Source organism: Chelmon rostratus, chromosome 18 (assembly GCF_017976325.1).
Source record: "Chelmon rostratus isolate fCheRos1 chromosome 18, fCheRos1.pri, whole genome shotgun sequence".
NCBI lineage: Eukaryota > Metazoa > Chordata > Actinopteri > Chaetodontiformes > Chaetodontidae > Chelmon > Chelmon rostratus.
In genome coordinates this window covers 2,691,778-2,713,064 of record NC_055675.1, presented here as the reverse complement: position 1 = coordinate 2,713,064, position 21,287 = coordinate 2,691,778, and the positions used below count along the sequence as shown (strand labels likewise).

General features: G+C 43.5%; 2 protein-coding genes across 3 annotated transcripts; one reads left to right on the top strand and one right to left on the bottom strand.

The window, feature by feature from the left end:
• The first annotated feature begins 5,256 nt into the window (after positions 1-5,256).
• On the top strand, positions 5,257-12,753 carry ccn6 (cellular communication network factor 6). Its single transcript, XM_041958508.1, has 5 exons — positions 5,257-5,304; positions 9,804-10,080; positions 10,772-11,008; positions 11,692-11,885; positions 11,979-12,753. The coding sequence occupies exons 1-5, from the start codon at positions 5,257-5,259 to the stop codon at positions 12,258-12,260; spliced, it is 1,038 nt and encodes a 345-aa protein (XP_041814442.1). The 3' UTR covers positions 12,261-12,753.
• tube1 (tubulin, epsilon 1) lies at positions 10,618-21,047 on the bottom strand. Of its 2 annotated transcripts, XM_041958506.1 has the most exons (12): positions 20,905-21,047; positions 20,583-20,656; positions 19,461-19,513; positions 19,299-19,356; positions 18,929-19,044; positions 17,286-17,407; positions 16,617-16,804; positions 16,323-16,495; positions 15,587-15,727; positions 14,279-14,419; positions 13,353-13,527; positions 10,618-13,010 (listed from the first exon to the last, which is right to left on the bottom strand). In XM_041958506.1, the coding sequence occupies exons 1-12, from the start codon at positions 20,927-20,929 to the stop codon at positions 12,852-12,854; spliced, it is 1,425 nt and encodes a 474-aa protein (XP_041814440.1). In that variant the 5' UTR covers positions 20,930-21,047; the 3' UTR covers positions 10,618-12,851. The 2 variants fall into 2 exon arrangements, with proteins under 2 accessions (XP_041814440.1, XP_041814441.1); XM_041958507.1 differs by lacking the exon at positions 20,905-21,047 and having other exon boundaries at positions 19,461-19,509; positions 20,583-20,654.
• Positions 21,048-21,287: the final 240 nt, after the last annotated feature.

Genomic DNA, 21,287 nt, shown 5'->3' with positions numbered 1-21,287 from the left:
TGGACGAACAAACCTGAAAGGATGCAATGTGGGAGATCAAACAAAGAGTCTAATTATTTTTAAAGATAACCCACCCTGGAGCACAGGGGAAGACAATTAGTCCACTACCTACCAGCTACCTCGCTTTATTTCCTGGAAGGACTTTCATCCAGTCCACTCTGAAGATAACTGAGGAATCTGCACATTAACTGGAGACAGCTGGAGTCCCTGCAGTCTGCACTAAAGCCTATGAAACGCACTTTAGATGGTGTTTCTAGCACTTTCAGACGGCCCTGCACAAAGAAGCACAGGTGAAATTCATGTTTTCACTTGAGCAATAATACGTTTCTCTAAACTGCATGTGCCCGCATCATGTGAATTTTATCAAGCGAGATGCCTGAAAACCACGTGCCTTCATGTGAATTCAGCATCGTATTCAATTAGCCGGTCTTGTTCTGCTGATCACGACACTCATGATCAACTGTAATGAAAAACTGTGAACGAGCCAGAGTGAGTTTAAAAGGCAAACTGTCAGCCATTCCTGGCCAGATGTTCAAAGGCACCATTAAAAATGAAGAAAGCATCACATGTGAAATGGTTTAAATCTCCAGCGAGGAACACAGTGGCTTCAGCGTCAGTCGGTGGATCAGCTGCTGTGAGGAAGTTCCAGATAGACGTGTGTTTGAGCGACGCCCACGTGTCAGCAATTTATGTTTTCCCCAGCAGAGCAGAGACATATTTGTGGGAGGGTCAAGAGGAGAATAAAGTCTGGCTTTGAGAATAAAGAAGGGCGCCTCGTGAACAAACCATCGTATGTTGTGTTTAGATTAGGTTGATTGGATTTGTGTATGTTTTAGCCTTTCCTGACAGTCCAAACAGCAGCTGTAGTGCCTACCTCACCCACAGTTACTGTTTTTAAAGACTTGTGGTTGGACTGCAGCTCTGACCTGTGTCGCTATGCCACACCATGCTCCCTCTTTGTGTTTGAAGGAGTGACATAGCAGTGAGACTTCTGATTTATTTAATTTGCTTTCAAACAGTTTGATTGGGTTTCTCAGAGAAGAAGCTTCAAAGATGAGAGCTCAGTGGCTGGTTTGGCAAATCTAAATCTGATTAACAACTTCCAACTGGTGATAAAAGGCAGCGCACAGCTGCTTCCCTAAATGTTCTCCTGTAGAGACACTCCCCTACAGCACCAGCGGAGCAATAACTAAGTGTGCTGGTAGCCATTACCAGCCTTTTTTAAAGCCTGGTGAGCGGGTATTTGTATGTTTGCTACAGTGCGTCTGAACTTCAGTGACGTCCTGCCCTTTCTGACCTTCTCCGTCCCGGCTGTGAGCGTGGATCCTGTTCCTGTGCAGCTGAATGAGAGGCCGTCAGCTCAGGGCGTGTGTGCCGGAGAGCAGAGCGCCGCTGTCATCGCCGACCGCATCCAACCACCTCATGTCGCATTCACATGTAAGAAACACAGAACTGCCAAAATGTAATTGAGTTAGTCATCCTCAGTACTTACAGTAGTCAAGCTAACGTATTAGCATTTGGACATTTTGGCTGCACTCTGCAGTCTCTGCCGTTCTTATCTGAGCAGCTCAACAAATGTAGCAACAAATGAAATAAAATACACGACCTGACTGCTAACTCAATCATAACAATATCAACTTATAATACTACAGAGCACTTCCCCCTGCAAACAAGACAGGCAGAAGGTAGGTCTGTTTGTATCTGAACATGCTGCAAGATATGCAGCATGCTCAAAGTGACAGCATGGATGCCGCATTTCTTTAATATTTCAAGCCAGATCATTTTTTATTTTCATCTTTTAAAGTCTTAAAATAACAATGATGGAAAAGGTGGTCTGAAGCAAAGGTTTAGATACCCTGCATGGTCAGTGCTTCGTCACTCTTTCTATCAACTATCACAGCTTGTGCAGGCTTTTTGCAGCCAGCGAACAGTCTTTTAATTCTTTTTTCCTTTTAAAAGGCCTCCTTTTGATAATGTTTAAGTCCGGGGACTGTGAGGATGATGGCAAAACCTTCAGCTTGTGCCTCTTGAGGTGGATTTTCAGGTGCGGACTATTATCCTGTTGTCGAAGCCGTCCTCTTTTCATCTTCAGCTCTTTTACAGACGGTGTGATGTTTGCTCACATAATTGCTGCTATTTAATTGAGTGCACCCCCACCCCAACCCCACCCCCGAGTCTGCTGAATCTTCATAAAGGTGTTTGCAGTCAAACAGGGGGTCTGACTTGCCTTTCTAAAAATCCTAAGGGCAGTTTTCTCATTACATTACAAAGTGAGCAAACAGCAACCATCTCAAAACACACTTAGAGGAGACTTCCAGTAAGTAAGGAATAATAATGAGGATTGTGTGCATATGAAATCAAAATAAACTGAACTAAATGTTCATGCTGTTATGTTAAATGTGTTTGCTATTAGATCTGTTCAAGGTGTGTGGATGTAATTTTCCATTGTGGTTTACTCTGGCTTTCATCGAGTAGTTGACAATCAAAACCACTAGTCGACACTTTGCTGTGTTCAGCTGTGATTTTAGCACACTAAGTAGTAAAGCAGACAATTCATCTACAGCAGTTATGCAGCTGAAGGTGCAGGTAGGTGTTGACAAGCCGTAGACAATGAGCCTTTGAAAATCAGAGAAGAGCAAGAAGCAAAAACAAGCTGAGCAACAGTCAGCAGTGTGGAGACACTTCAGCAGGGCAGACAGACTCACTTTCTACATTATGCCAGGTTAAATACACAAAATTTAAAGTATTTAGAGAAGGACAGGCTGCTATCCCTGCAAGAAACCAGTGGCATTGTTACTGCAGTCAAACCAGATCTCCAGCTCAGACATCCAATGACTACAAGAACAATGAAAACTGATTGCAGCTAAGCGTACCTGTCAACACTGGGATTTAAAAACAAGGGACCGCCCTAATCTGTCCCACCACCCTGACCACCGTCCACATAGCCCTGACATTTAGACAAGGGGACTAGTTCCTACATTAAGTGACGTCAGCTAGGTGGTCTGAATCTGGTTGAAAGTGAAATGCTTTGAATCTCTGCATTATATAAATGAAAACACAGAAGGGCAGATAAATTCAGCACTTAGTTAAAATGTGTAATACTTGAAGCATGTGTCACTCACACATTACGTCTCTGCTGCTGACTGATAGAAGAGACTGTGAAAATGGACGGCAGGGGAATCTAGCAAACACATCAGATAGAACAATATGCCTCCTGTCAACGTTCCAGCCAAACTATTTTTGTTTCGGAAGGATAAAAATATGGGAGATTGTTGGGGAAATATTTAAACGGGAGGACAGCAGGAGAGAAAGGAAGAACACAGGGGGGTTGACAAGTCTGGGCTGAACACCTCTGGATATCTTCACCCTTGATTTCCTATCTTTAATATCTATCCTATTCATATCTAACCTTTCTCTCAAGGATAGTCAGCTGTGCGACTTTCTACAGAACAATAGCTTGTTTGAGGATTTCCAGTCAGGATTTAGAGTGCATCATAGCACAGAGACAGCACTGGTTAAAGTCACAAACAACCTTCTAATTGCATCAGACAAAGGACTTGTCTCTGTACTAGTCTTACTAGACGTTAGTGCTGCATTTGACACCAGGCTTGCTTTGGACCAGCCACTAGCTATGCTGCCATAGGATTAGGCTGCCGGGGGACTTCCAGTGACACACAGATCTTCTCTCCCTCTCCATCTGTCCTATCAAGGCATGTTACTGGCTTGGCTTCTTCCCCGGAGCCTTTGTGCTTTCTCGTCTCGCAGGTCTGAATGGAGAGCGGCTGAACCTGGACTACTGATTACAGCTGCATCTCCTGCTGTGACCCTGCCGGACATCCACGGCGCGGTAAGGACACAGCCTTAGTGCATGGGGTGCATGTTCTACCAGGTGAGCTGCCGGGGGGTCGTGCCGGGTGTATATGCAGATTTACAGTAACCATTTACACACTACAGTACATAAAAAAAACCTGTTGTCTGATAACCATAACCTGAATTCTCAGAGTAACTAACTGATTTTACTTTTAAACAGCCGGTATGCTCCACCAGAACTGCTTGTCAAACAACTTTGGAACCCCCCCCCAAGGTTGGATTTGTGGATGCTGTGTCTGACTATTTCTGCATGCCACATCCACACCCACTTCACGCAGGCAGGGATTGGCCAGATGTGTGGAGCTGAGAAACAAGCTGGGGCGCCAAACTTCTCTGCTACGAACATCTATGAACACTTTTGCCTTCACATGTGATCAGACATGTCACACACACTTGTTTGCGACAAACTACCTTGTGACAACTAATTCAGAACAGGTGGCCTCTGTGAAAAACTGGGAACATTAAGTTTTAAAGACGTGAGTTAAAGTCGTGGGTCTAATGAAAAAATGCTACTGGTTGCATTGTGAATTGTTGAAATAATTTTGATTATCTTATTTTTTTCAGAAAAAATATTAAACATGGCAGTGGCATGGCTAAAAATCAAACACTTGATCAACTGTGATCAGATTTTTAAACTCTCAAATATCGGGATCGGCCTCAATACTCCAGTACAGGTCGTCCTCTCGTTGTCAGGAGTACAAGCAGTCATAGTAGAGCAGTTATAGGAACATTACAAATGAGCTGGTTTTATTCTGGTCTGTCCACTTCAATTCCCAAAGGGGTGCAGGCTTTACATGGACGGGGATGGAGGGCCAGCTCTGAGAGGAACCTCTTTACTCAGTGCAAATAATAATGGAATGTGAACTCAAATACACGTCAGTCCACATTAAGTGGGCCCGTACAGGTCAGGCACCACGTCACACAAACAAGTCAGAAAATGCTCTTACAAACTAGAACTCTACTGGTGAAGTCAGTCTTGGTCCATTAAAGAATGAACCAAAGCGTTCTTCTTGCAGTGCACTTCACTGAGTGCTGTGTAGCAGCCTGTCACATGGTCCACAGGTTGGACTGCGAGCTGCACCCAGATAAATGCGAGCGAGGGCCGCAGACTAAGAATAAACAAGTGGGCAGGACTTGAAGGCCTCGGAGCGGCCCAGCAGTTATGAAGACAAATATTTCCCCTCGAGATCAGTAAGGCGGGGAAAGGTGTGTTTGGAGAGGAGACAGAGGGGCGCTTTGTCCCCTTCTCCAACAGGTCAGCCCCCCCCCCACCCACCCACCAGTCCTCTCTCCCTCTGCCTCTGTCTTCCTCCTGAAATCCCACCTTCCAGTTCCCTCGTCCCCCTGCGCCCTCCCGGAGCTCACTCAAACCTCCTCACCTAAGAGATGCTATCACTTCTTTGCCGTTCCCTCCTGCTCATCCTTGCTCAACAGGTAAGAGGAGCATTGTGTTTTTCTGTTCTACAGATCAGCTGGTTCTGGCACTCAACCCCTGCCATATGCGGCACTGAGGAAAATACAAGAGCGAGGTGCTGGGGTGGTCTCAGTAACTGTTTTATATTTACCTGAAATTGCCAAGAAATGACTCAGCGTTGTTTGTGGCTGTGTATTTTTCAGGATTTTTACACTCTTGGAATGCACTTCCTGGAGTATTGATTGGTTTTCGGTCGTGTTATTTATCAGCTCAAAGTTAGTCTTTGTTTCAGGAGGAAAAAGTGTCAAAAGAGGAGCCCAGTCTGAGGACTCTGATTTAATGCTCCTGTGGACTCATTTTCACACCGTGAAATGAGCTCATTCAGTAAACCTGGCAGACAGGCTTCAGATTTTTGGCATAGCCTTCGGTGACCCTTGGAAGCGATGAGCAGTCAGGGGAGTTGGAGCACATCATCGCAAACGGCAGGCAAAGCAAACCAAAAACATAGCGGCTGTCATCGCTTCAAGCTATTTGCAGTTCTCACCTCAACATAGACTTAAATTTGAAATGCCTACTTCCTGTGTGTGTAGTGTAGAGGTTTGAACACTTCATGAACACATGGTGATGTAGCATATCAGATAAAATGCTTCAATTACAAACTGCGAAAGAACTTTACATCACTCGAGATCGTAGTGAAAAGAGACTCTAGCTGATTGGGCTTAATGTTGCTCTTCGCTTTCATAAGATATTTGTGTATTTTTTTTTTTGCTTTTAAATTACTGTAACCGACAGTAGAGTGCTGAAAGAAATACGAGGTGAGAAAGGAATGGCATGCAATAAATAGCCGTTGCCAGACTTAGTGTGATGTTAAATTACAACTGTGATGTGGCTTAGACGCATCTGATCCACAAGGACACCCTTCACCTACTTCTTATTAAGCACTTCACCCCCCCCCCATTCAGTTCCATTTATAGCATGAAATGATGATTGTTGGAATGTGTTGAATCTTACTTTACTGCTGAGTGTATGGTGAACTACACACAGTGTGCATTATGCAGGGAGAGGGAATGACTAAACCAGGGAGAGGTTTTGGACACAGCTCATGACTAAACTAACTATTCCATGTAGCCCTGTGTGAGGCAGCATGCACACAGCCTTTAAAGTTCAGTAGTTTAACGAGGTTTAAAAGCTGCAGCAGGAAAAAACGGCCACCCTGGACACAAACTCAACAGGAACAGTTGAAATAAATGTATGTAATTTTTTTTTGTACAAGATACAAGGGGTAAAATTCAGAGCAGCAGGTCAACTAGAACTTCATGTACATATGACCTTAAAGCTGCACTGATTAATATTTTCATATCAATGGAACAAATGGCTCTGTGTAATGTGAAAGGTTTCGCTCGTAGTTATTACTGACTCGCTGCAGATCCTCTCAGCCAGAAACCTCAACACTCTCATCAGCAACATTTCCAGACACAGCAGGCAGCTGTTTCCAGCTGAACAGCTCTACCTGCCCAGAACCAAACAGCCTGCATGCAAAGTAAGCAGCTAGCTGGTAAGGCAAGTAAATGTTAAACTTACATTCCCAGAAACACAACTCCAAATGAATGGTGATGTTGCTCCGTATCTTCTGCACATGTAAAAAGGAATTGTTTGCTAACAAAAGTTAGCTATATCAACTACCCGCTGATAATATGTCAATGTTATGATTACGGCTAGTTTCCCCCTTCCCAAATGGCAAAAAAAATTCTAAATAGTTAATGGTGATTTGAAGGAAAAGGATATAATTTACATCATTGTTACAGACAACAAATCGCATGAAAGAACCAAAACCAGCAATGTATTCTCAGATATGAGTCTGTCCTGCTTCCCTGCCCCCGCCCTCTCACTTACAGCCTTATTGATTTGTACTGAAGACATATATCTTTAAAAACTGGTCACAAATGTATAGTTTTACTTAAAAAAGCTAAATAATTCCTAATTTGGATTAATCCACATTCATTGCCGTAGTGAGCATTTAAGACAGCAGAATGGAATACATCCCCGATTCCAAAAAAAGTTGGGACACTGTTTTAAACAAATAAAACACAATGTGATAAGTTGCAAATTTTAACATACACTCAATTGAAAACAGTACAAAGACAATATATCCACTGCTTGACCTCATCAGCTTCACTGATTTTTGTAAATATCTGCTTATTCTGAATTTGATGGCAGCGACACATTTCAAACAAGTCGGGACAGGAGCAACAAAAGACTGGGAGAGTTGTGGAATGCTCCAAAAACACCTGTTTGGGATGACGCCACCATCACTGGGCTCACCTGGTGAACAGCTAAGATGCAGAAAGAAGTGTTCAGGGTTGGGGACTGGGAAGGGTTTAAAGAAGTTCAGCAAGGTGGTGAGATGCTCCACAACTGTACTCTGTGAGCCATCAACGGCTGCTCCCAGCTAGTGACTCTGCCTCTGTCCTGACACCATCCCCCTCCACAGCAGGGGCTCCCCCTCCCCCTCTACCATAACCACTCTCTCTCTATCCTGAAGGGAAGGTCAGCACTCTGTTCAAGAGGCAGAACCCCTGCAAACAGTCGCACCAGGCTCTGTCTGGTGCGATCAGCTGATCAGACATCATGACTAAACACCCATCCTCCTCATCTCTGTGGTAATCATCATAAAGCGATTATTGTGCTGCATTCCATTGATGCTCTTGTTTTGACAGTGATGCACTTTTGGCTTTAGCTAAAAGCCCAAACTCACCCCCACCCAAGCTGTGGCATGTTTAGTTTAGTGAGCCATCACTTTCAAAAACCCAGTCAAGCCAGAAACATGGCCATCCATCAGTGCTGTTACGGTACTTGGAGCAGCCAAAAAGGGCAAGAGAGACACATTTCATCTATCTCCTCTCACAACTGCCACCTACTCTACGCCCTGTACACCAACAGCTACACCTGCCGTCATGAGTCCGTCAAGCTCCTGAAGCTTGCGGGTGACACCGCCATCACTGGGCTCGTCTGGTGAACTTAGAGTGGAGAATTTAACTTGGAGCTCAACACTCTTAAAACAAGTAGAGAGACAGTTGTGGATTTCAGGAAGACCCCACCCACTGCCATCACCCCGTGTGACTCCCCAGTCGACACTTTGGAGTCCTTCCACTTCCTGGGTATCATCATCATCCAGGACCTCAAGTGGGAGCTGAGGATCAGCTCCATCACCAAGAACGTACAGCAGGGAATGGGATGTACTTCCTCTGGCAGCTAAGGAAGTTCAACTTGCCAAAGTCGACTCTGGTGCACGTCTGCACCACCATCGAGTCCATCATCCTTTTACTCATTCTCCTTTTTTGGGGGAATTTGGAGGGAATTGGAGGAATGTGGACTGACAGAATGGTGGGACACACAAAACGCTTTCCTAAAGCAGAGGGATGTGAAACCCTACTCGGCAAAGACAATGATTCTGAGGAGTGGATTGCGCACACTTGGTAACTCTCCCGGTCAGAGAAATGATATAATAAAAGTTATTTACAATCTGATATTTCCTTTTGGCAATGATCAGAACGAGATTAGGATATCATTCACCCCTGTGTCTTACTTTTCCAGGAAAAACAAACAAAGTAACTCCATTTTTTTTTTTTGGACACAAAATACTGACCACATAATTGACCTTGGATATGAGAAGGCATTTCGTTATCTTGTGGCGCCCCACTAAGACTTGTGCAATGGAAACAAGCTACTGTACCTCATACTTGGCAAGTTAACCGGTTTCTACCTTTATGTAGCTAAATGTGGAGGCGGGGCAAAAAGTTGGGATAAAAAGGACATTTAACAGGAAGCAGTCAGTAAAAATAAATAAATGAATCAGTCATGGCAATGCAACTTTTCATTATTTACAGACCACTAAAAAAGTAAAAAGAAGAAGTAGGACTGCTTGTTGCCCTGGGGTACGAAAGGCACTAAAGGTCAGGTCATGAGCCTCATTTAAAGTGTTTGGCCCTTGGGAGCATGAATGTGCATGCACATTCTTATCAATCTGTGTTAGATTATGAGATTTCTTATGTGCAAACTTGATATTACAGCCTGAGGGTCGTGCCAGAGGAAATGAATCTTTGAGGTACTCTGTCATGTACCCAAATCCAACAGAACCTTGTCTACCTAAATAACATTGTGGTTTGGAGACAGCATGCCTGCTTGATGAAAAAGGTGGCATTAAGGTGTGGGGATATGCTGAGTAAAGCTTTCCTAGCAAAACACAGACGTGAAAAATGATACAAATGTGGATTTTTGTTTTCAAAGCTATTTGGTGTAGGATGGACTTGCTGTGGTAAGACTAAACAGATTCTGTACACCACCTGAAACTCTGCCAATTTAGCTAAAGGCTGCAAGGAGTAGTGTGGAGTTCAGACTGCACTCTGCATGTTTGATAGCTTTCAAAACCCTCCCATTCCAATCAGATGAGTGGTGGTGAAGACACTCAACAGGGATCTCTGTCCTCCTCCTCCTCCTCCTCCTCCTCCTCCTCACCCAGTGCTTCAGCAGGGCTCAGAACAATGCGCAGCTGGCTCGTAGAGATGGCCGGGGCGTGGCCGAGAGGCGGCAGTTCTGCCAGTGGCCCTGCAAGTGTCGGGAAAGACTTCCTTGTGCCCCGGGGGTGAGCTCCGTCCTGGACGGGTGTGGCTGCTGCAAGAGCTGCGCCAGACAGATCGGAGAGCCGTGCAACGAGAGGGACATCTGTGACCCACACAAGGGCATGTACTGCGACTTCTCAGCTGACCAGCCAAGATATGAGGTCGGAGTGTGCGCATGTGAGTGGCTCTCATCTTCTCTAGAATTAGCCATGATAGGGTAGGTGAATTCAATCATTTCAAAATAAATCCCTTACTTCCTTACAGCTTGGACAGTGCTTGGTGTGATGATACCTGCTACCAGGAGTCTGAACTGACTAAAAGCTGTTGCTGCAAAAAAAAAAAAAACATAAAATACAAATAAACAAATAAATAAAAATAAATTAATTTATTTTAAAAAATTACAAAGGGGTGTTGTACTTGTGTTGCAACAGAGATCAGTGAGAAAATAAAAATGAGTCAAGTACGAGTCTGAAAAGTCACAGTCTGGATGTCCCGATCAAGTTGTTTCTGGGCCCTATCCTAATCCAAGTCCAAATATTGGGTATCTGCTGATACAGAGTCCGACTGATCTGATATATTTACCTAAATTTTGATTAAATATGTGCATTGTTATTGGCTAAAATAAAGATGTACATAAAGATCAAAATGGGATCCTTTCTTTCCCGAATGCAAAATTTACTTAACAAAGTAATGTATCTGGAAAGTATGCTTGCATGTATTTGGACTGTGAAACAACAGCTTTACAAAAAAAAATACTGTCATGTTTACATTACTTTATAGCGATTTATACATTCCCAATACTACTCTGAATACATTTAACTGTTTGGACTAACAACTGCATGACAACATAGACTTCCCTCTGTTTCAGACCTGATGGCCGTGGGCTGTGACCTGAACGGGGCCCACTATGAGAATGGAGAAGCGTTCCAGCCCAGCCCCCTCTATAAGTGCACATGTATAGCTGGAGCCATCGGCTGCACCCCTGCTTTCATCCAGAAGCCCGCTGCACTCTTAGGCCCTGCCCCGCTGATGGGCAGCATGCCAGCCGGCCTTCGCAGTGGCCAGAGCCCAAAGAAGCACCAGCAGGACACGACTTACATGTCAGGTGTGTGTTTGTAAAATTAACCTGTGGGGAAGGGCCAGCCTGTCTAGCCTGGAATGCTAATTGCTGTCTAAATTGGCCGGGTGGGAAGGGGAGTGGGCCTTTCATTACTCTGTCAATGTGAGCAGGGGGAGGAGTGAGGCGTGGCTAGCTGTGGTTAAACTGCCTCACAGGAGAAGCCAGACAGATATATGGTTCCAGTTATAAAAAGGAGAAGCGACAGCTCACTATACATCAAAAGCACCAAACATTCCACTTTGATGTACCAGTGCACCAGTTTGTTTGCTTCACTCGGCATGAAACTCCACAGAAACATATCTGTGTCATGATGTGTCTGATTCAGGGAAACACTAATCCAGTTTGTCACTGTGGAGGAACAGAGCAGATTGTTTTGATTTAAAACTCAAGAGCTGAGACCCACACAGGAAACTCAAACCATTTTGGCATGTCTAAATAAAGAGATCTGGTGTTGCAATGCATGGTTTCACGAAAAGTGATCACTAGTGAGCACTAAGGAAACATTTCTGAAGCTCATCCAGTTAGTAGCTTGTGGAGGGTAAGACCAGGTATCTGGAGTCTTTTGGTTGCTCCTGGTCTGTGCTCTGTTTGGCAGTAAGGTGGCACACACACTAGCTCTTTGTGTAGGGTGTTGTTGACACAGTGCCCTTTAACTGTAATACTGAAAGCTTACAGGGATCCTCCTTTAGCCTGGAAGAAGAACTGTCTGATCCAGACCACCCCTTGGAGCCCCTGCTCCAAAAGCTGCGGCCTGGGCATCTCTGTGCGCGTCAACAACGACAACAGCAAATGTGAGATGAGGAAGGACCGACGCCTGTGTCTGCTGCGACCGTGCGAGAAGAACGTGATGAAGAGTGTCAAGGTGACGAGTTAGTCAAATTCCTTTCAAGTATTGACATAGTTTTATTTATCAAAAAATATACAGTACCCATAAAATCCCTGTTTCCTCTCAAAGGTGCCAAAGGGAAAGACTTGCCGGCCTAAATTCCAAGCAAAAAAAGCGGAGAAGCTGTCACTCTCTGGCTGTACCAGTACCAAGAAGTTTAAGCCCACGTACTGCGGCGTCTGTACAGACAAACGCTGCTGCGTCCCCAACAAGTCGCGCATGATCAAGGTCAACTTCACGTGCAAGGGAGGCTCCAACACACAGTGGAAGATGCAGTGGATAACGTCCTGCGTGTGCCAGAGGAAGTGCAATGATCCAGGTGACATGTTTTCCGACCTGCGGTTACTCTAGCGGATCCATCCAAGAAGTCCAGAGACAGACCCAGGAGACGAGCCCTGCTGTGGCAGAACAAGGACTGAAACACACACACTCTTTGGTTTTTAAGTTCTCCTGAGCAGCAGTGATGTATGTGCCTCAAGAAATCGCAAAAAAGACTAAAACTCAAATTGAAACGACAAAACCTCATTTTATAACAAGGAATGGCTGGGATCATTGAATAAATGAAGGATTATGTTGTTAGATATGAAAGCTTTTATGAACCCTGTCTTCAGGACATGTGCAATATCATCAAGTAATATGGCCAGTGTAGCAGTCGCAACAGCAGATGTTGACTTATTAACAATACCTCATAAGACTACAGTCAGGGAGCCTTGAAACGGCAAATCAGGTCATACTACAGATTGAGTTGTACTGTTCCATTCTTATCACATGTTGTTCCTGCTTATTTTTTTTCTAATCAGGTCATAAATTAGACAATATTGGTATATAATGTATAAAGGTATATACAAAAGGTCTGGTAGTGTGAAGTCATTTTTGAAAAGTTATCATTGCTATACAAGCAGCCACACAAAGACACAGACAGCTACACAACAGAGCGGACCTTCATCTGGCGATGTTGAGTCTGGGTGCATCAGGCATGAGTCTCGCCTTGGTGGCATCTAGATGGTGGTACTCTTCAATCAGTGAGCTGAGAGAGCTGATGGCCTCTGAGAAGAAGCTCTGCTCCATTCCTTCTACATGCAGGTAGTGGTGTAAGTGAGCCTTCAAAAAAACAAAACAAAAACAGAGAGAGCACAATGTGATGTTAGGTTAATAAGTCTGAATACAAACAAGTGTATGCCAATCGGATTTAGATTCCTCTTTCTCACTCTCCTAAAGAAAGCATGTGGTACTACATATGGAAAACCAAAAACAAATGTCAGTCACAAGTTGCCAGAGCTGCAGCAGAAAGCTACAGTATGTCTTCAGTCTGCTGATACTGTCAAAAAACCCAAAGGTATTGCATTTTCTATGATAGCAGAAAAAAAAATGATGATAATAAATGCTAAATTCCTTAGCTGAGTCTTCTAATGGTCTAAAAACATGGAATGATCTAAAATGCACCTTCTTCCTGTAGAGCCTGGTAAAGCGCTCTCTCAGCTCCATGAATGTGGGCTTCACACAGGTGTTGTTGGCCAGCGCTAACAGAGAGTGGGAGTGACCCACAGGAGGCACTGAACACAGGCCCGTCTTCCAGCCTTCCTGGTTCCACGAGACAAAGGGCAGCGAGGGCTTGAGTCTAGAGCAGGGAGAATATGACATCAAATGCAAGAAAGGAAATGCAAAGGACTTAGAAATTAAAACTCTTTAACAGCACCGTTTGTATTTATCGTTTGCAATCTTGTGACGAGGAGAAGTTTGCAGAAAACAATGATGGTGCCACTATAAAAATGAAAACTCAAATATATTCAGTTTACCATTATAAAAAAAAGAAATGGCAAAGCTGCAAAACCTCTCATTTGAATGAGCCATGTTTGGAGTCATTGCTTGATAAATGACAAACTATTCCTCTGTCAACAAGTTTGTTGGCCATTCATTTTTGTCAGCACAACAAATATTTACAGGAAAAAGCTTCCTTTTTCATTTGTTTTATGGAAAGGGAAAAAACAAAAAAACCCCACATAGCCAACAGTAAAATATGCTGCAAAACAGCCAGTGATTAATTGTGCCTTTAAAAGTCTTTTGGTAGGCAATATTTAAGTGCTTTTCTTCCGCCCTCCCTCCCTCCGCTCCTCTTTTACACCATGGTCATGCACAAATATGTGCTCTCACAGCAGCTTCTGTTTCAGTTTCTCTTGACAACGTGCCACATGGAAATGAGGTCTACAGGGAGAGCAGTGAAGGCAGCGCGGAGCAGAGGTGCTGAATGGACCAGTCATGAATCACTGCTGTTGGTGCTGAATGGGGGTACTATTTGGGAGTGAGAGTGAGGGTCAGCTATGAACTGACTTGGTGAAGAAGGAGATGGAGTGGGAGGGTGGTGCTCTGACCTCTCAATGTTCCTGCGCAGGTCAGACACCTGCACGTTGCCCCTCACCATGAGGGCACAGGCCAGGTAGAGGCTGTGCTTCGGGTCCGCTCGGATTAGCTGGTGGTCTTTACTGAAGGCATCGCTGAACATCTGGTCCAGTCTGGGGGGCAAAGTTAGAGGAGACAGATGGTTCACAATGGGTTTCTTGACAAACAACTCTCAATGCTTAGTGCAGTGAAACTTTTCCAGATATTGCATTTACATCCTGAGATAAAAAACAGCCTTTGTTGTTTCTGTCTTCAGCACATAATATCTATACTGGATATAGTAACTAAAGCAGCCTTGCAGGGACCTCAGGTACAGCTGAGTTAGGCTGGGGGCTAAGGGGGAAATGTTTGAGATAGAAGAATTTTTGTACCTTTATTTATCCAGGCACGTTCTGCTGAGCAGGCCAGATATTTTTAAAAAACACCCTGCTCTGAATTCATAGTCACACATATTCACCTCTGGGAGTTGCCCAGAGCAACACTGTATAACCACTACTCTTTCTGACCAATGAGCAACTCCTCTGGAGAGGAGATCTCTGCAGCGCACACAAGGCCACTTTCATGGCAGTTGTTGTTGGGGAGGAGGTGGGTGGTTGATCAAATGGTGCTTTTCCTGTCACAAGCCTGCAGCCTAAACTTGAAGCTGCCACCATCCCACATGGTAGAATGAAAGCCAGCTTTGTGGTGCCACTTATTTAAATAATGGTACTGATCATAGCAAAGGATAATATTTAAATAATGGTACTGTTCATAGCAAAGGATAATATTTAAATAATGGTACTGTTCATAGCAAAGGATAATAGCCATGTTTTATATTAATAAGAGGAAAAACAAATGCAAAAAAGTTCCTGTTTAAGGAACAGTTTTTATCATCTCTGAGGGTAAAATCAGGCAGGCTACTGCCTTGAGTTGATCGCATAACATTTGTCATGATCTATAATATTATCATTTTACAAAATTCAGCTGTCTTAATGAATGGTTCTAAACCAAAAGGGTAACAAGCCTTGTCTGTAATACATTCAGTCTTTGTCCTACATGGCAAGTACAGTTTCATCATTATGTTTCAACTGTGTGTTTGAGTGACAGTGTAAATAAATACTACACGCTTCTAATCTGTGAGGTCATCACTGAAGGGGCCTCCCTTCTCATTCATCCTTACAGTCAACACGAGGCACGTGTTGAGGGAATGATGGAGGTCATGTGAGCAAAATACTCAGAGCTCTGCGGGACGCAAACAACTGTGAGGCAAAAATAGCTGCAGTGACAGCTAGACAGTGGACCTTCTGGTGGGGACACTGACATCTGCCAGCGTGTAGAGAGGGGTGAGGCTGGGCACCAGGTAGTGTAAACGAGGGAAGGGGACCAGGTTCATGGCAATCTCATTCAGATCCATGTTGAGAGAACCCTCAAAACGAGCAGAGCTGCAACAAAGGAAAGTTAAGGTGATACATGAGCAACAGTTAGAGGCATGGACAAACTGATTAAGTGATACTGATTGAGCAAGAAAAGGCATTTTCGTCACAAGACAGCCACTGGATAACTATGTAATGCTCAATTAATTAGACATAACCATTGGAAAAATGTACAACTACATTGCCTCCCTCATGTATGTTCAAACTTTTGGTCATTCATAAAGTTCACTCACTTCAGACAGGAGAGAACAGATGGGTGCCAAGTTAAAGGAAAAATTGAAATAAATGAACAGAGAAACATACAAATAGAGACATATGCTATGGCTTTCAGTCAGCTTAATGAATTTGGATGGAAAAAGTCGGGGATTGGGAGCTCTCAATGGAATATTAAGGTTGTATAATAAACATTTTTAGTGACCCTACAACCTTAAAGAAATGTTCAATTTAGTAAGTTTCTAAAACACATTTAAGCAAAAACTTATTTCAAAATAAAACAACAGAACCACTATGGGAGCATGTGTCGAGGTAAAATAAACACTGAGACAGGCCCCCCTACCTAAACATAGAGTGGTCTACTGTATATGAGCAAACAGTGATACCATACCTGGTAATATTGAGCAGCAGGTTAGCCACAATGTTATTCATGGCATCAAAGGGCTTCTCTGCCCCGCTGAGCCCGCCCTGCCCAGAGATGATGGTGCTGTCTCTCTTGATCACCGACCCTGGCTTTCCACTGTGAGACATGTGCTTAATTTTGTTCACAATGTCAACCAACGACTGGAGGGGGAGAAGTGAGGGAGAACAAAAACTCATTAAAAATTATGATTGCAACTTTATGCATACTGCAGAGACGTTTGCAGACACAAGGGGGGAAGGAAACATTTACAAAAGCACAAACCTGGTTTTCAACAGGCAGGACACAGTCAGCATGCTCTGTGAGCTCTCTCATGGCCAGGACGCTGTTGTAGGGAGAGGTGACGACATCATCCTCTGCAGACGGATAGATGGAGGTAACAATTCGACACACCTCAGGGAACTCCTCCTCCAGCAGGCTCAGCACTCTGGTCCCCAGGCCAGAGCCTGTACCTGAAATTCAAGATCAATGCATTTACTTTCTGCTGTAACCTGATTTATTCAATGTCATGTAAACCAGAAACCCGGTTACATAATTAGTGTAGAAGGTAACAGAAACCTGATTTTCACATCTCAATATTGCCCAGAGAAACCCCATTTCTTGGGCATGTGTACATATAAGTGGGTATTTGTCAAAGTAACACATTCCTGCTCAACTGTCAGTCTAGATGCTCTGAAATTTACACATAAAATCAGGAAGCAGCATTGTGAATCACTAATATGTTTCACACCAACATCTGAAAGGTCCCCCATTACCAAGGAAAGGTTTGCTGGAGTTGCTGGAGCTGAGATTTAATGCAGAATGATAGAAAAAGCATCCACACACCCCTTTCTGTGCAACAGTTGTTTACAGACGCAAGGTGTAATTCACACACCGTCTTCAAGCATCAATGCTTCAAGGCATGGATGTGGTCACACTGTCTTTGTGTCTTACCTCCTCCCATAGAGTGAATGAGAAAGAAGCACTGCAGACAGTCACAGTGTTCTGCTGCCTTCCTCAGCTTATCTACTATCTGCTCCCTGTAGGCTGAACCATACGTCATGTGTCCAACTGCCCTGGAGAAGAGGAAGTATGTTGTAATGTAAATGAAGGGCCGAGTTGTAAAACAGTGTCTTTGAGCCATGGGTCTGAGCCAAAGCTGGGCCACAGGTGTGTTTCTGTGAATTTCATACTGTACATGGTGAGAAGTATTACGTATACATTACGTTTGGTTCCAGAATTGTCTAATATGGATTAGATACTGAAGAAATATTTTCTATTTTGCAAACTTCATACGTTGTGAAAAAGACAGAACGTGGACTTAGGAAGTCTTCGGTGGGAGTATATCGGACTACAGACATGAAATTGAAAATTTTTAACATGAAGAATTGACAGAAAATAATGTAAATGTCTCTCTGCAGTCTGAGGGTGCAACCTGCTAGCAACAAGCTTGTGTAAATGGGTTGTCTGACAGAGAAAGACAAAGTGGATGCTAGAACAAATGCATTTTTCATACCCTGGGTTGGTGTGGTATGTGCCAGGCAGGTATGTGATTACTTGACTCGACAGCCAACCTTGCTAGTCAGCACTAGAAATACTAGTTGGTTAAACGTTCCATATTTTGATGAAACCAAAGCAACGTCAGTATGATGAAAGCCTCAATGGCTGCATTCACATGCAAACTACGCTCATGGGGGTCCTGTGAGACATGGCAGTTGGAGTCGCTTGGACAATAGCGACATGGGGTACTGAATTTGATTAATTTAAGGTTTATTATCACAGTGCTGAGTAATGGGAAACGTTATTTCTGAAGGACTATGCGTCAACAGTTTGAGTCAAACATAGATGCATTGTGTTTTTCTTGCGGTTGGTTTGTAAAAGAAACAGACAACTGCAGTGCTGCAGCCACCCTGCAGACTTCCCTCCTTGCCCAGAGGCAATAGTGAAGAGCAGCTCTGGAGGAGGAGTGACTCCAAGAGGAGCCGCAGCAGGCCGGGCAGGAGAGACTGCGACAGCCAAAGAAGTCAGTACACAATCTGCTGTATCAGCACCATCGCTGTTTGTTTTACAAACCAACCACAAGAAAAAATATGCACACATCCAGAGCTACACATAACACAGCATCTATGCTTAGCTCAAGCTTTTAACTCATAGTCCTTGAATGAACTTTTCCCTTTAGTCAACACTTAAACATCAAATTCAATACACCATATTAGTATATTGCTACTGTTGCCTTCATATTTCGCAGGACCTGTGTGAGCATGGTTTCCACAGGAACCAACCATCGAGACTTTCGTCATATGAGATTGGCCATGGAGCACTGCTGACCTTTCCCCCAAATTATACCAAGTAGGCTTGAGGGCAAAGTGGAAAAAAAACCACACCCAATTGTTGAGAGTATTTGAGATGTGGTGGCTGTATAAGATAGATATCTGATTTCATTGACTCAATACCTGAACACCATACCACTAACTATTAAACTCTGCAACGTAAGCACATGTCAGTGATTGCAAACAAGGTATGTTAAAAGTTTTCAGCAGTTGCTTCTGGCCATGTCAGCTTGTGAACCGACGTCCTGTGGCTAGTCTGTCTCTCACCAGTTGTTGCCTGAACCTGACACGTCCGTGAGGAGCTGAGTGCTGTCGAACACTTCTCTTAATGGGCCCTGCAGGATCTCATTGACTACACCCTCCTCCATGTCCACCAGCACCGCCTGTGGATTCAGATATGTGAGGAGGAGGACAGCACATATATTTCAATTCTATAACATGCTGAGCACATGCCTTCGACCCCCTGCAATCATTCCATAAGTCTTTGTAACCTTAACCAATGGATGCCAAACCTTTCATAATGCAGAGCTCAACCCTGACCTTGACCCTGACTCTAAAATAAGCTGTTACTCCTGTGAAGACCAGAGGATAAAAAAATGTTCTCGCAAGCTGTTTCCTGTTAATGTGCAGAACCTACCCTGGCCTTTAGATGCTGGATTCTCCCACCGACACCACACGTTCCCCCATCAGTTTTCCTGGAAAAACACAGCAAATATAAATGGATTACATTTGAACCACTGTGTGGAAGCACATGATTCAACATATGTAGCAGTTAGTGGATGAAAACAGGTGTGATTACCTAGAGTCCACGTTACGGAAAAAGCTACTCAGGGCCTCATCATACAATCCTTTCTGAACAGGAGAAAAACACAGGGTATTAGAGGTGCCCTTAGGAGTCAGGGAGTCAGGGTAGGTGATAAAATGTCGTTAATATTTTTAGAAAACGAGTCAGGGCACAACAATAGCGGGCTTCCCTTAAAGGATAATTCAGGTTTATTAAAACAGGCTTTATTTTCAAAGTTACTGCCATCATTCCTATCTACCAGACTGGCTTACAGCAGCGTGGTTGTGTTCCTAGCAATTACTTACAATAAACTTGTACTATATTATCAGAACTGATCTATACAAAAGCAGAAAAAAACCCTACAAAAATAAGACCAAGGTGGTAATAAACTGGTATTATCCTTTAAATCATGCATCATAAGGGTTAAAGTGACAGGTTCAACATGGATTTGATCTAAATCAGTTTCTGATTGGAATTAATTACTGGGTGATTCAACTCAGGGGCAGTTTTTGTTTTTTTCTATGACATTCCATTGATTGATGATTCAGTTAAGAGATTATGTGAGATTAAGTGTAAACTAACTGATTAAATACACGTGCAATTAGTTCTATCTTCTACGGATGCAACTAACAGTTATTTTCATTACTGACAAATCTGTAGATTATTGTTTTAAATAACTGGTCGATGCAATTTCAGAAAATTGCTCATCACAGACCCACAGTAATGTCTTCAGCTTGCACTGTCTCTAAGTCCAAAACACAAAGATATTGAATGTATCATAATATAAAACAGAGACAATCCCTCACATTTGAAAAGCTGGAGCCAACAAATGTTTTTAACACTTGTGCCTGATCCCTGACACGACTAATTACCGCTAAAAATTATTTGTGATCAATTTTATGTCAATCAACTAATTGACTAATTATTTCAGCCTTACTATCCACAAGGTGAGAAACACACAGTAAACGATGTATCACATATTTCCCAATTTCAGCGTAATGTTGTCAGGGAGAGGATGTGTGGCAGTGAATATGACAGAGAGCAGCTGAGTGGAGGGGGCCGGTGTGGATCTACTGCATATAAACAATGTGCAGGTGTTTGACGTCAGTTCATGTTAGAGAGAGTATGGGCACTTACTTTATTGATATGGGCATGTTCTCGCAAAGCAAGATCCCAAAACCTGCAGCCAACCTGGTTGCCACACTGTCCAACTGAAGAACACGGATTAAAAGTTCAGTTAATGTAGGTTATGTCAATGTGTCGACCCTTCGTTAAATCATACGTAACGTAACGGACGTTAACTCTTCATGCCAAGGAGTTGTATTTAAGTTATATGAACGCTCACATAATACTGGAGCTAGCACAGCACAGCAAATGACAGCTCGCTAGCTGTTAGCTCGTTACTGGATGCTAACGTTAACGACTTCAGTTTAATGAGCTGCACTCGGTTTTTACTCACCTTGGACAACAACTGACTGTGTCATGGCGCCGCAACAAGCATACCCTTTTAATATGCTGTCCTAAGTCATACTAATGTTAACACTTGTCCACAACTGTCCATTAAAACGAGTTTTAGAAAAGAATTTTGAACGCCTCTTTAGACTCGCGCCTCCACTGTGTTTGGTCGAGTGCTGATGACGTATTACCATGGAAACGACGTTATTGGCTTATTACGTACACGTTTCTCAACGCGTACGTTGTTTTCCCTCGTCTACTTTTTGGTTGGAAAAATCCACCTAATACACAGCAGAGGGCAGTGTTTCCATAGTTATCTCAAGTAGCACTCTATAACAACAGATCAGAAAACTGAAGAACAAACTATAGAATAAGTTATGATTTTGC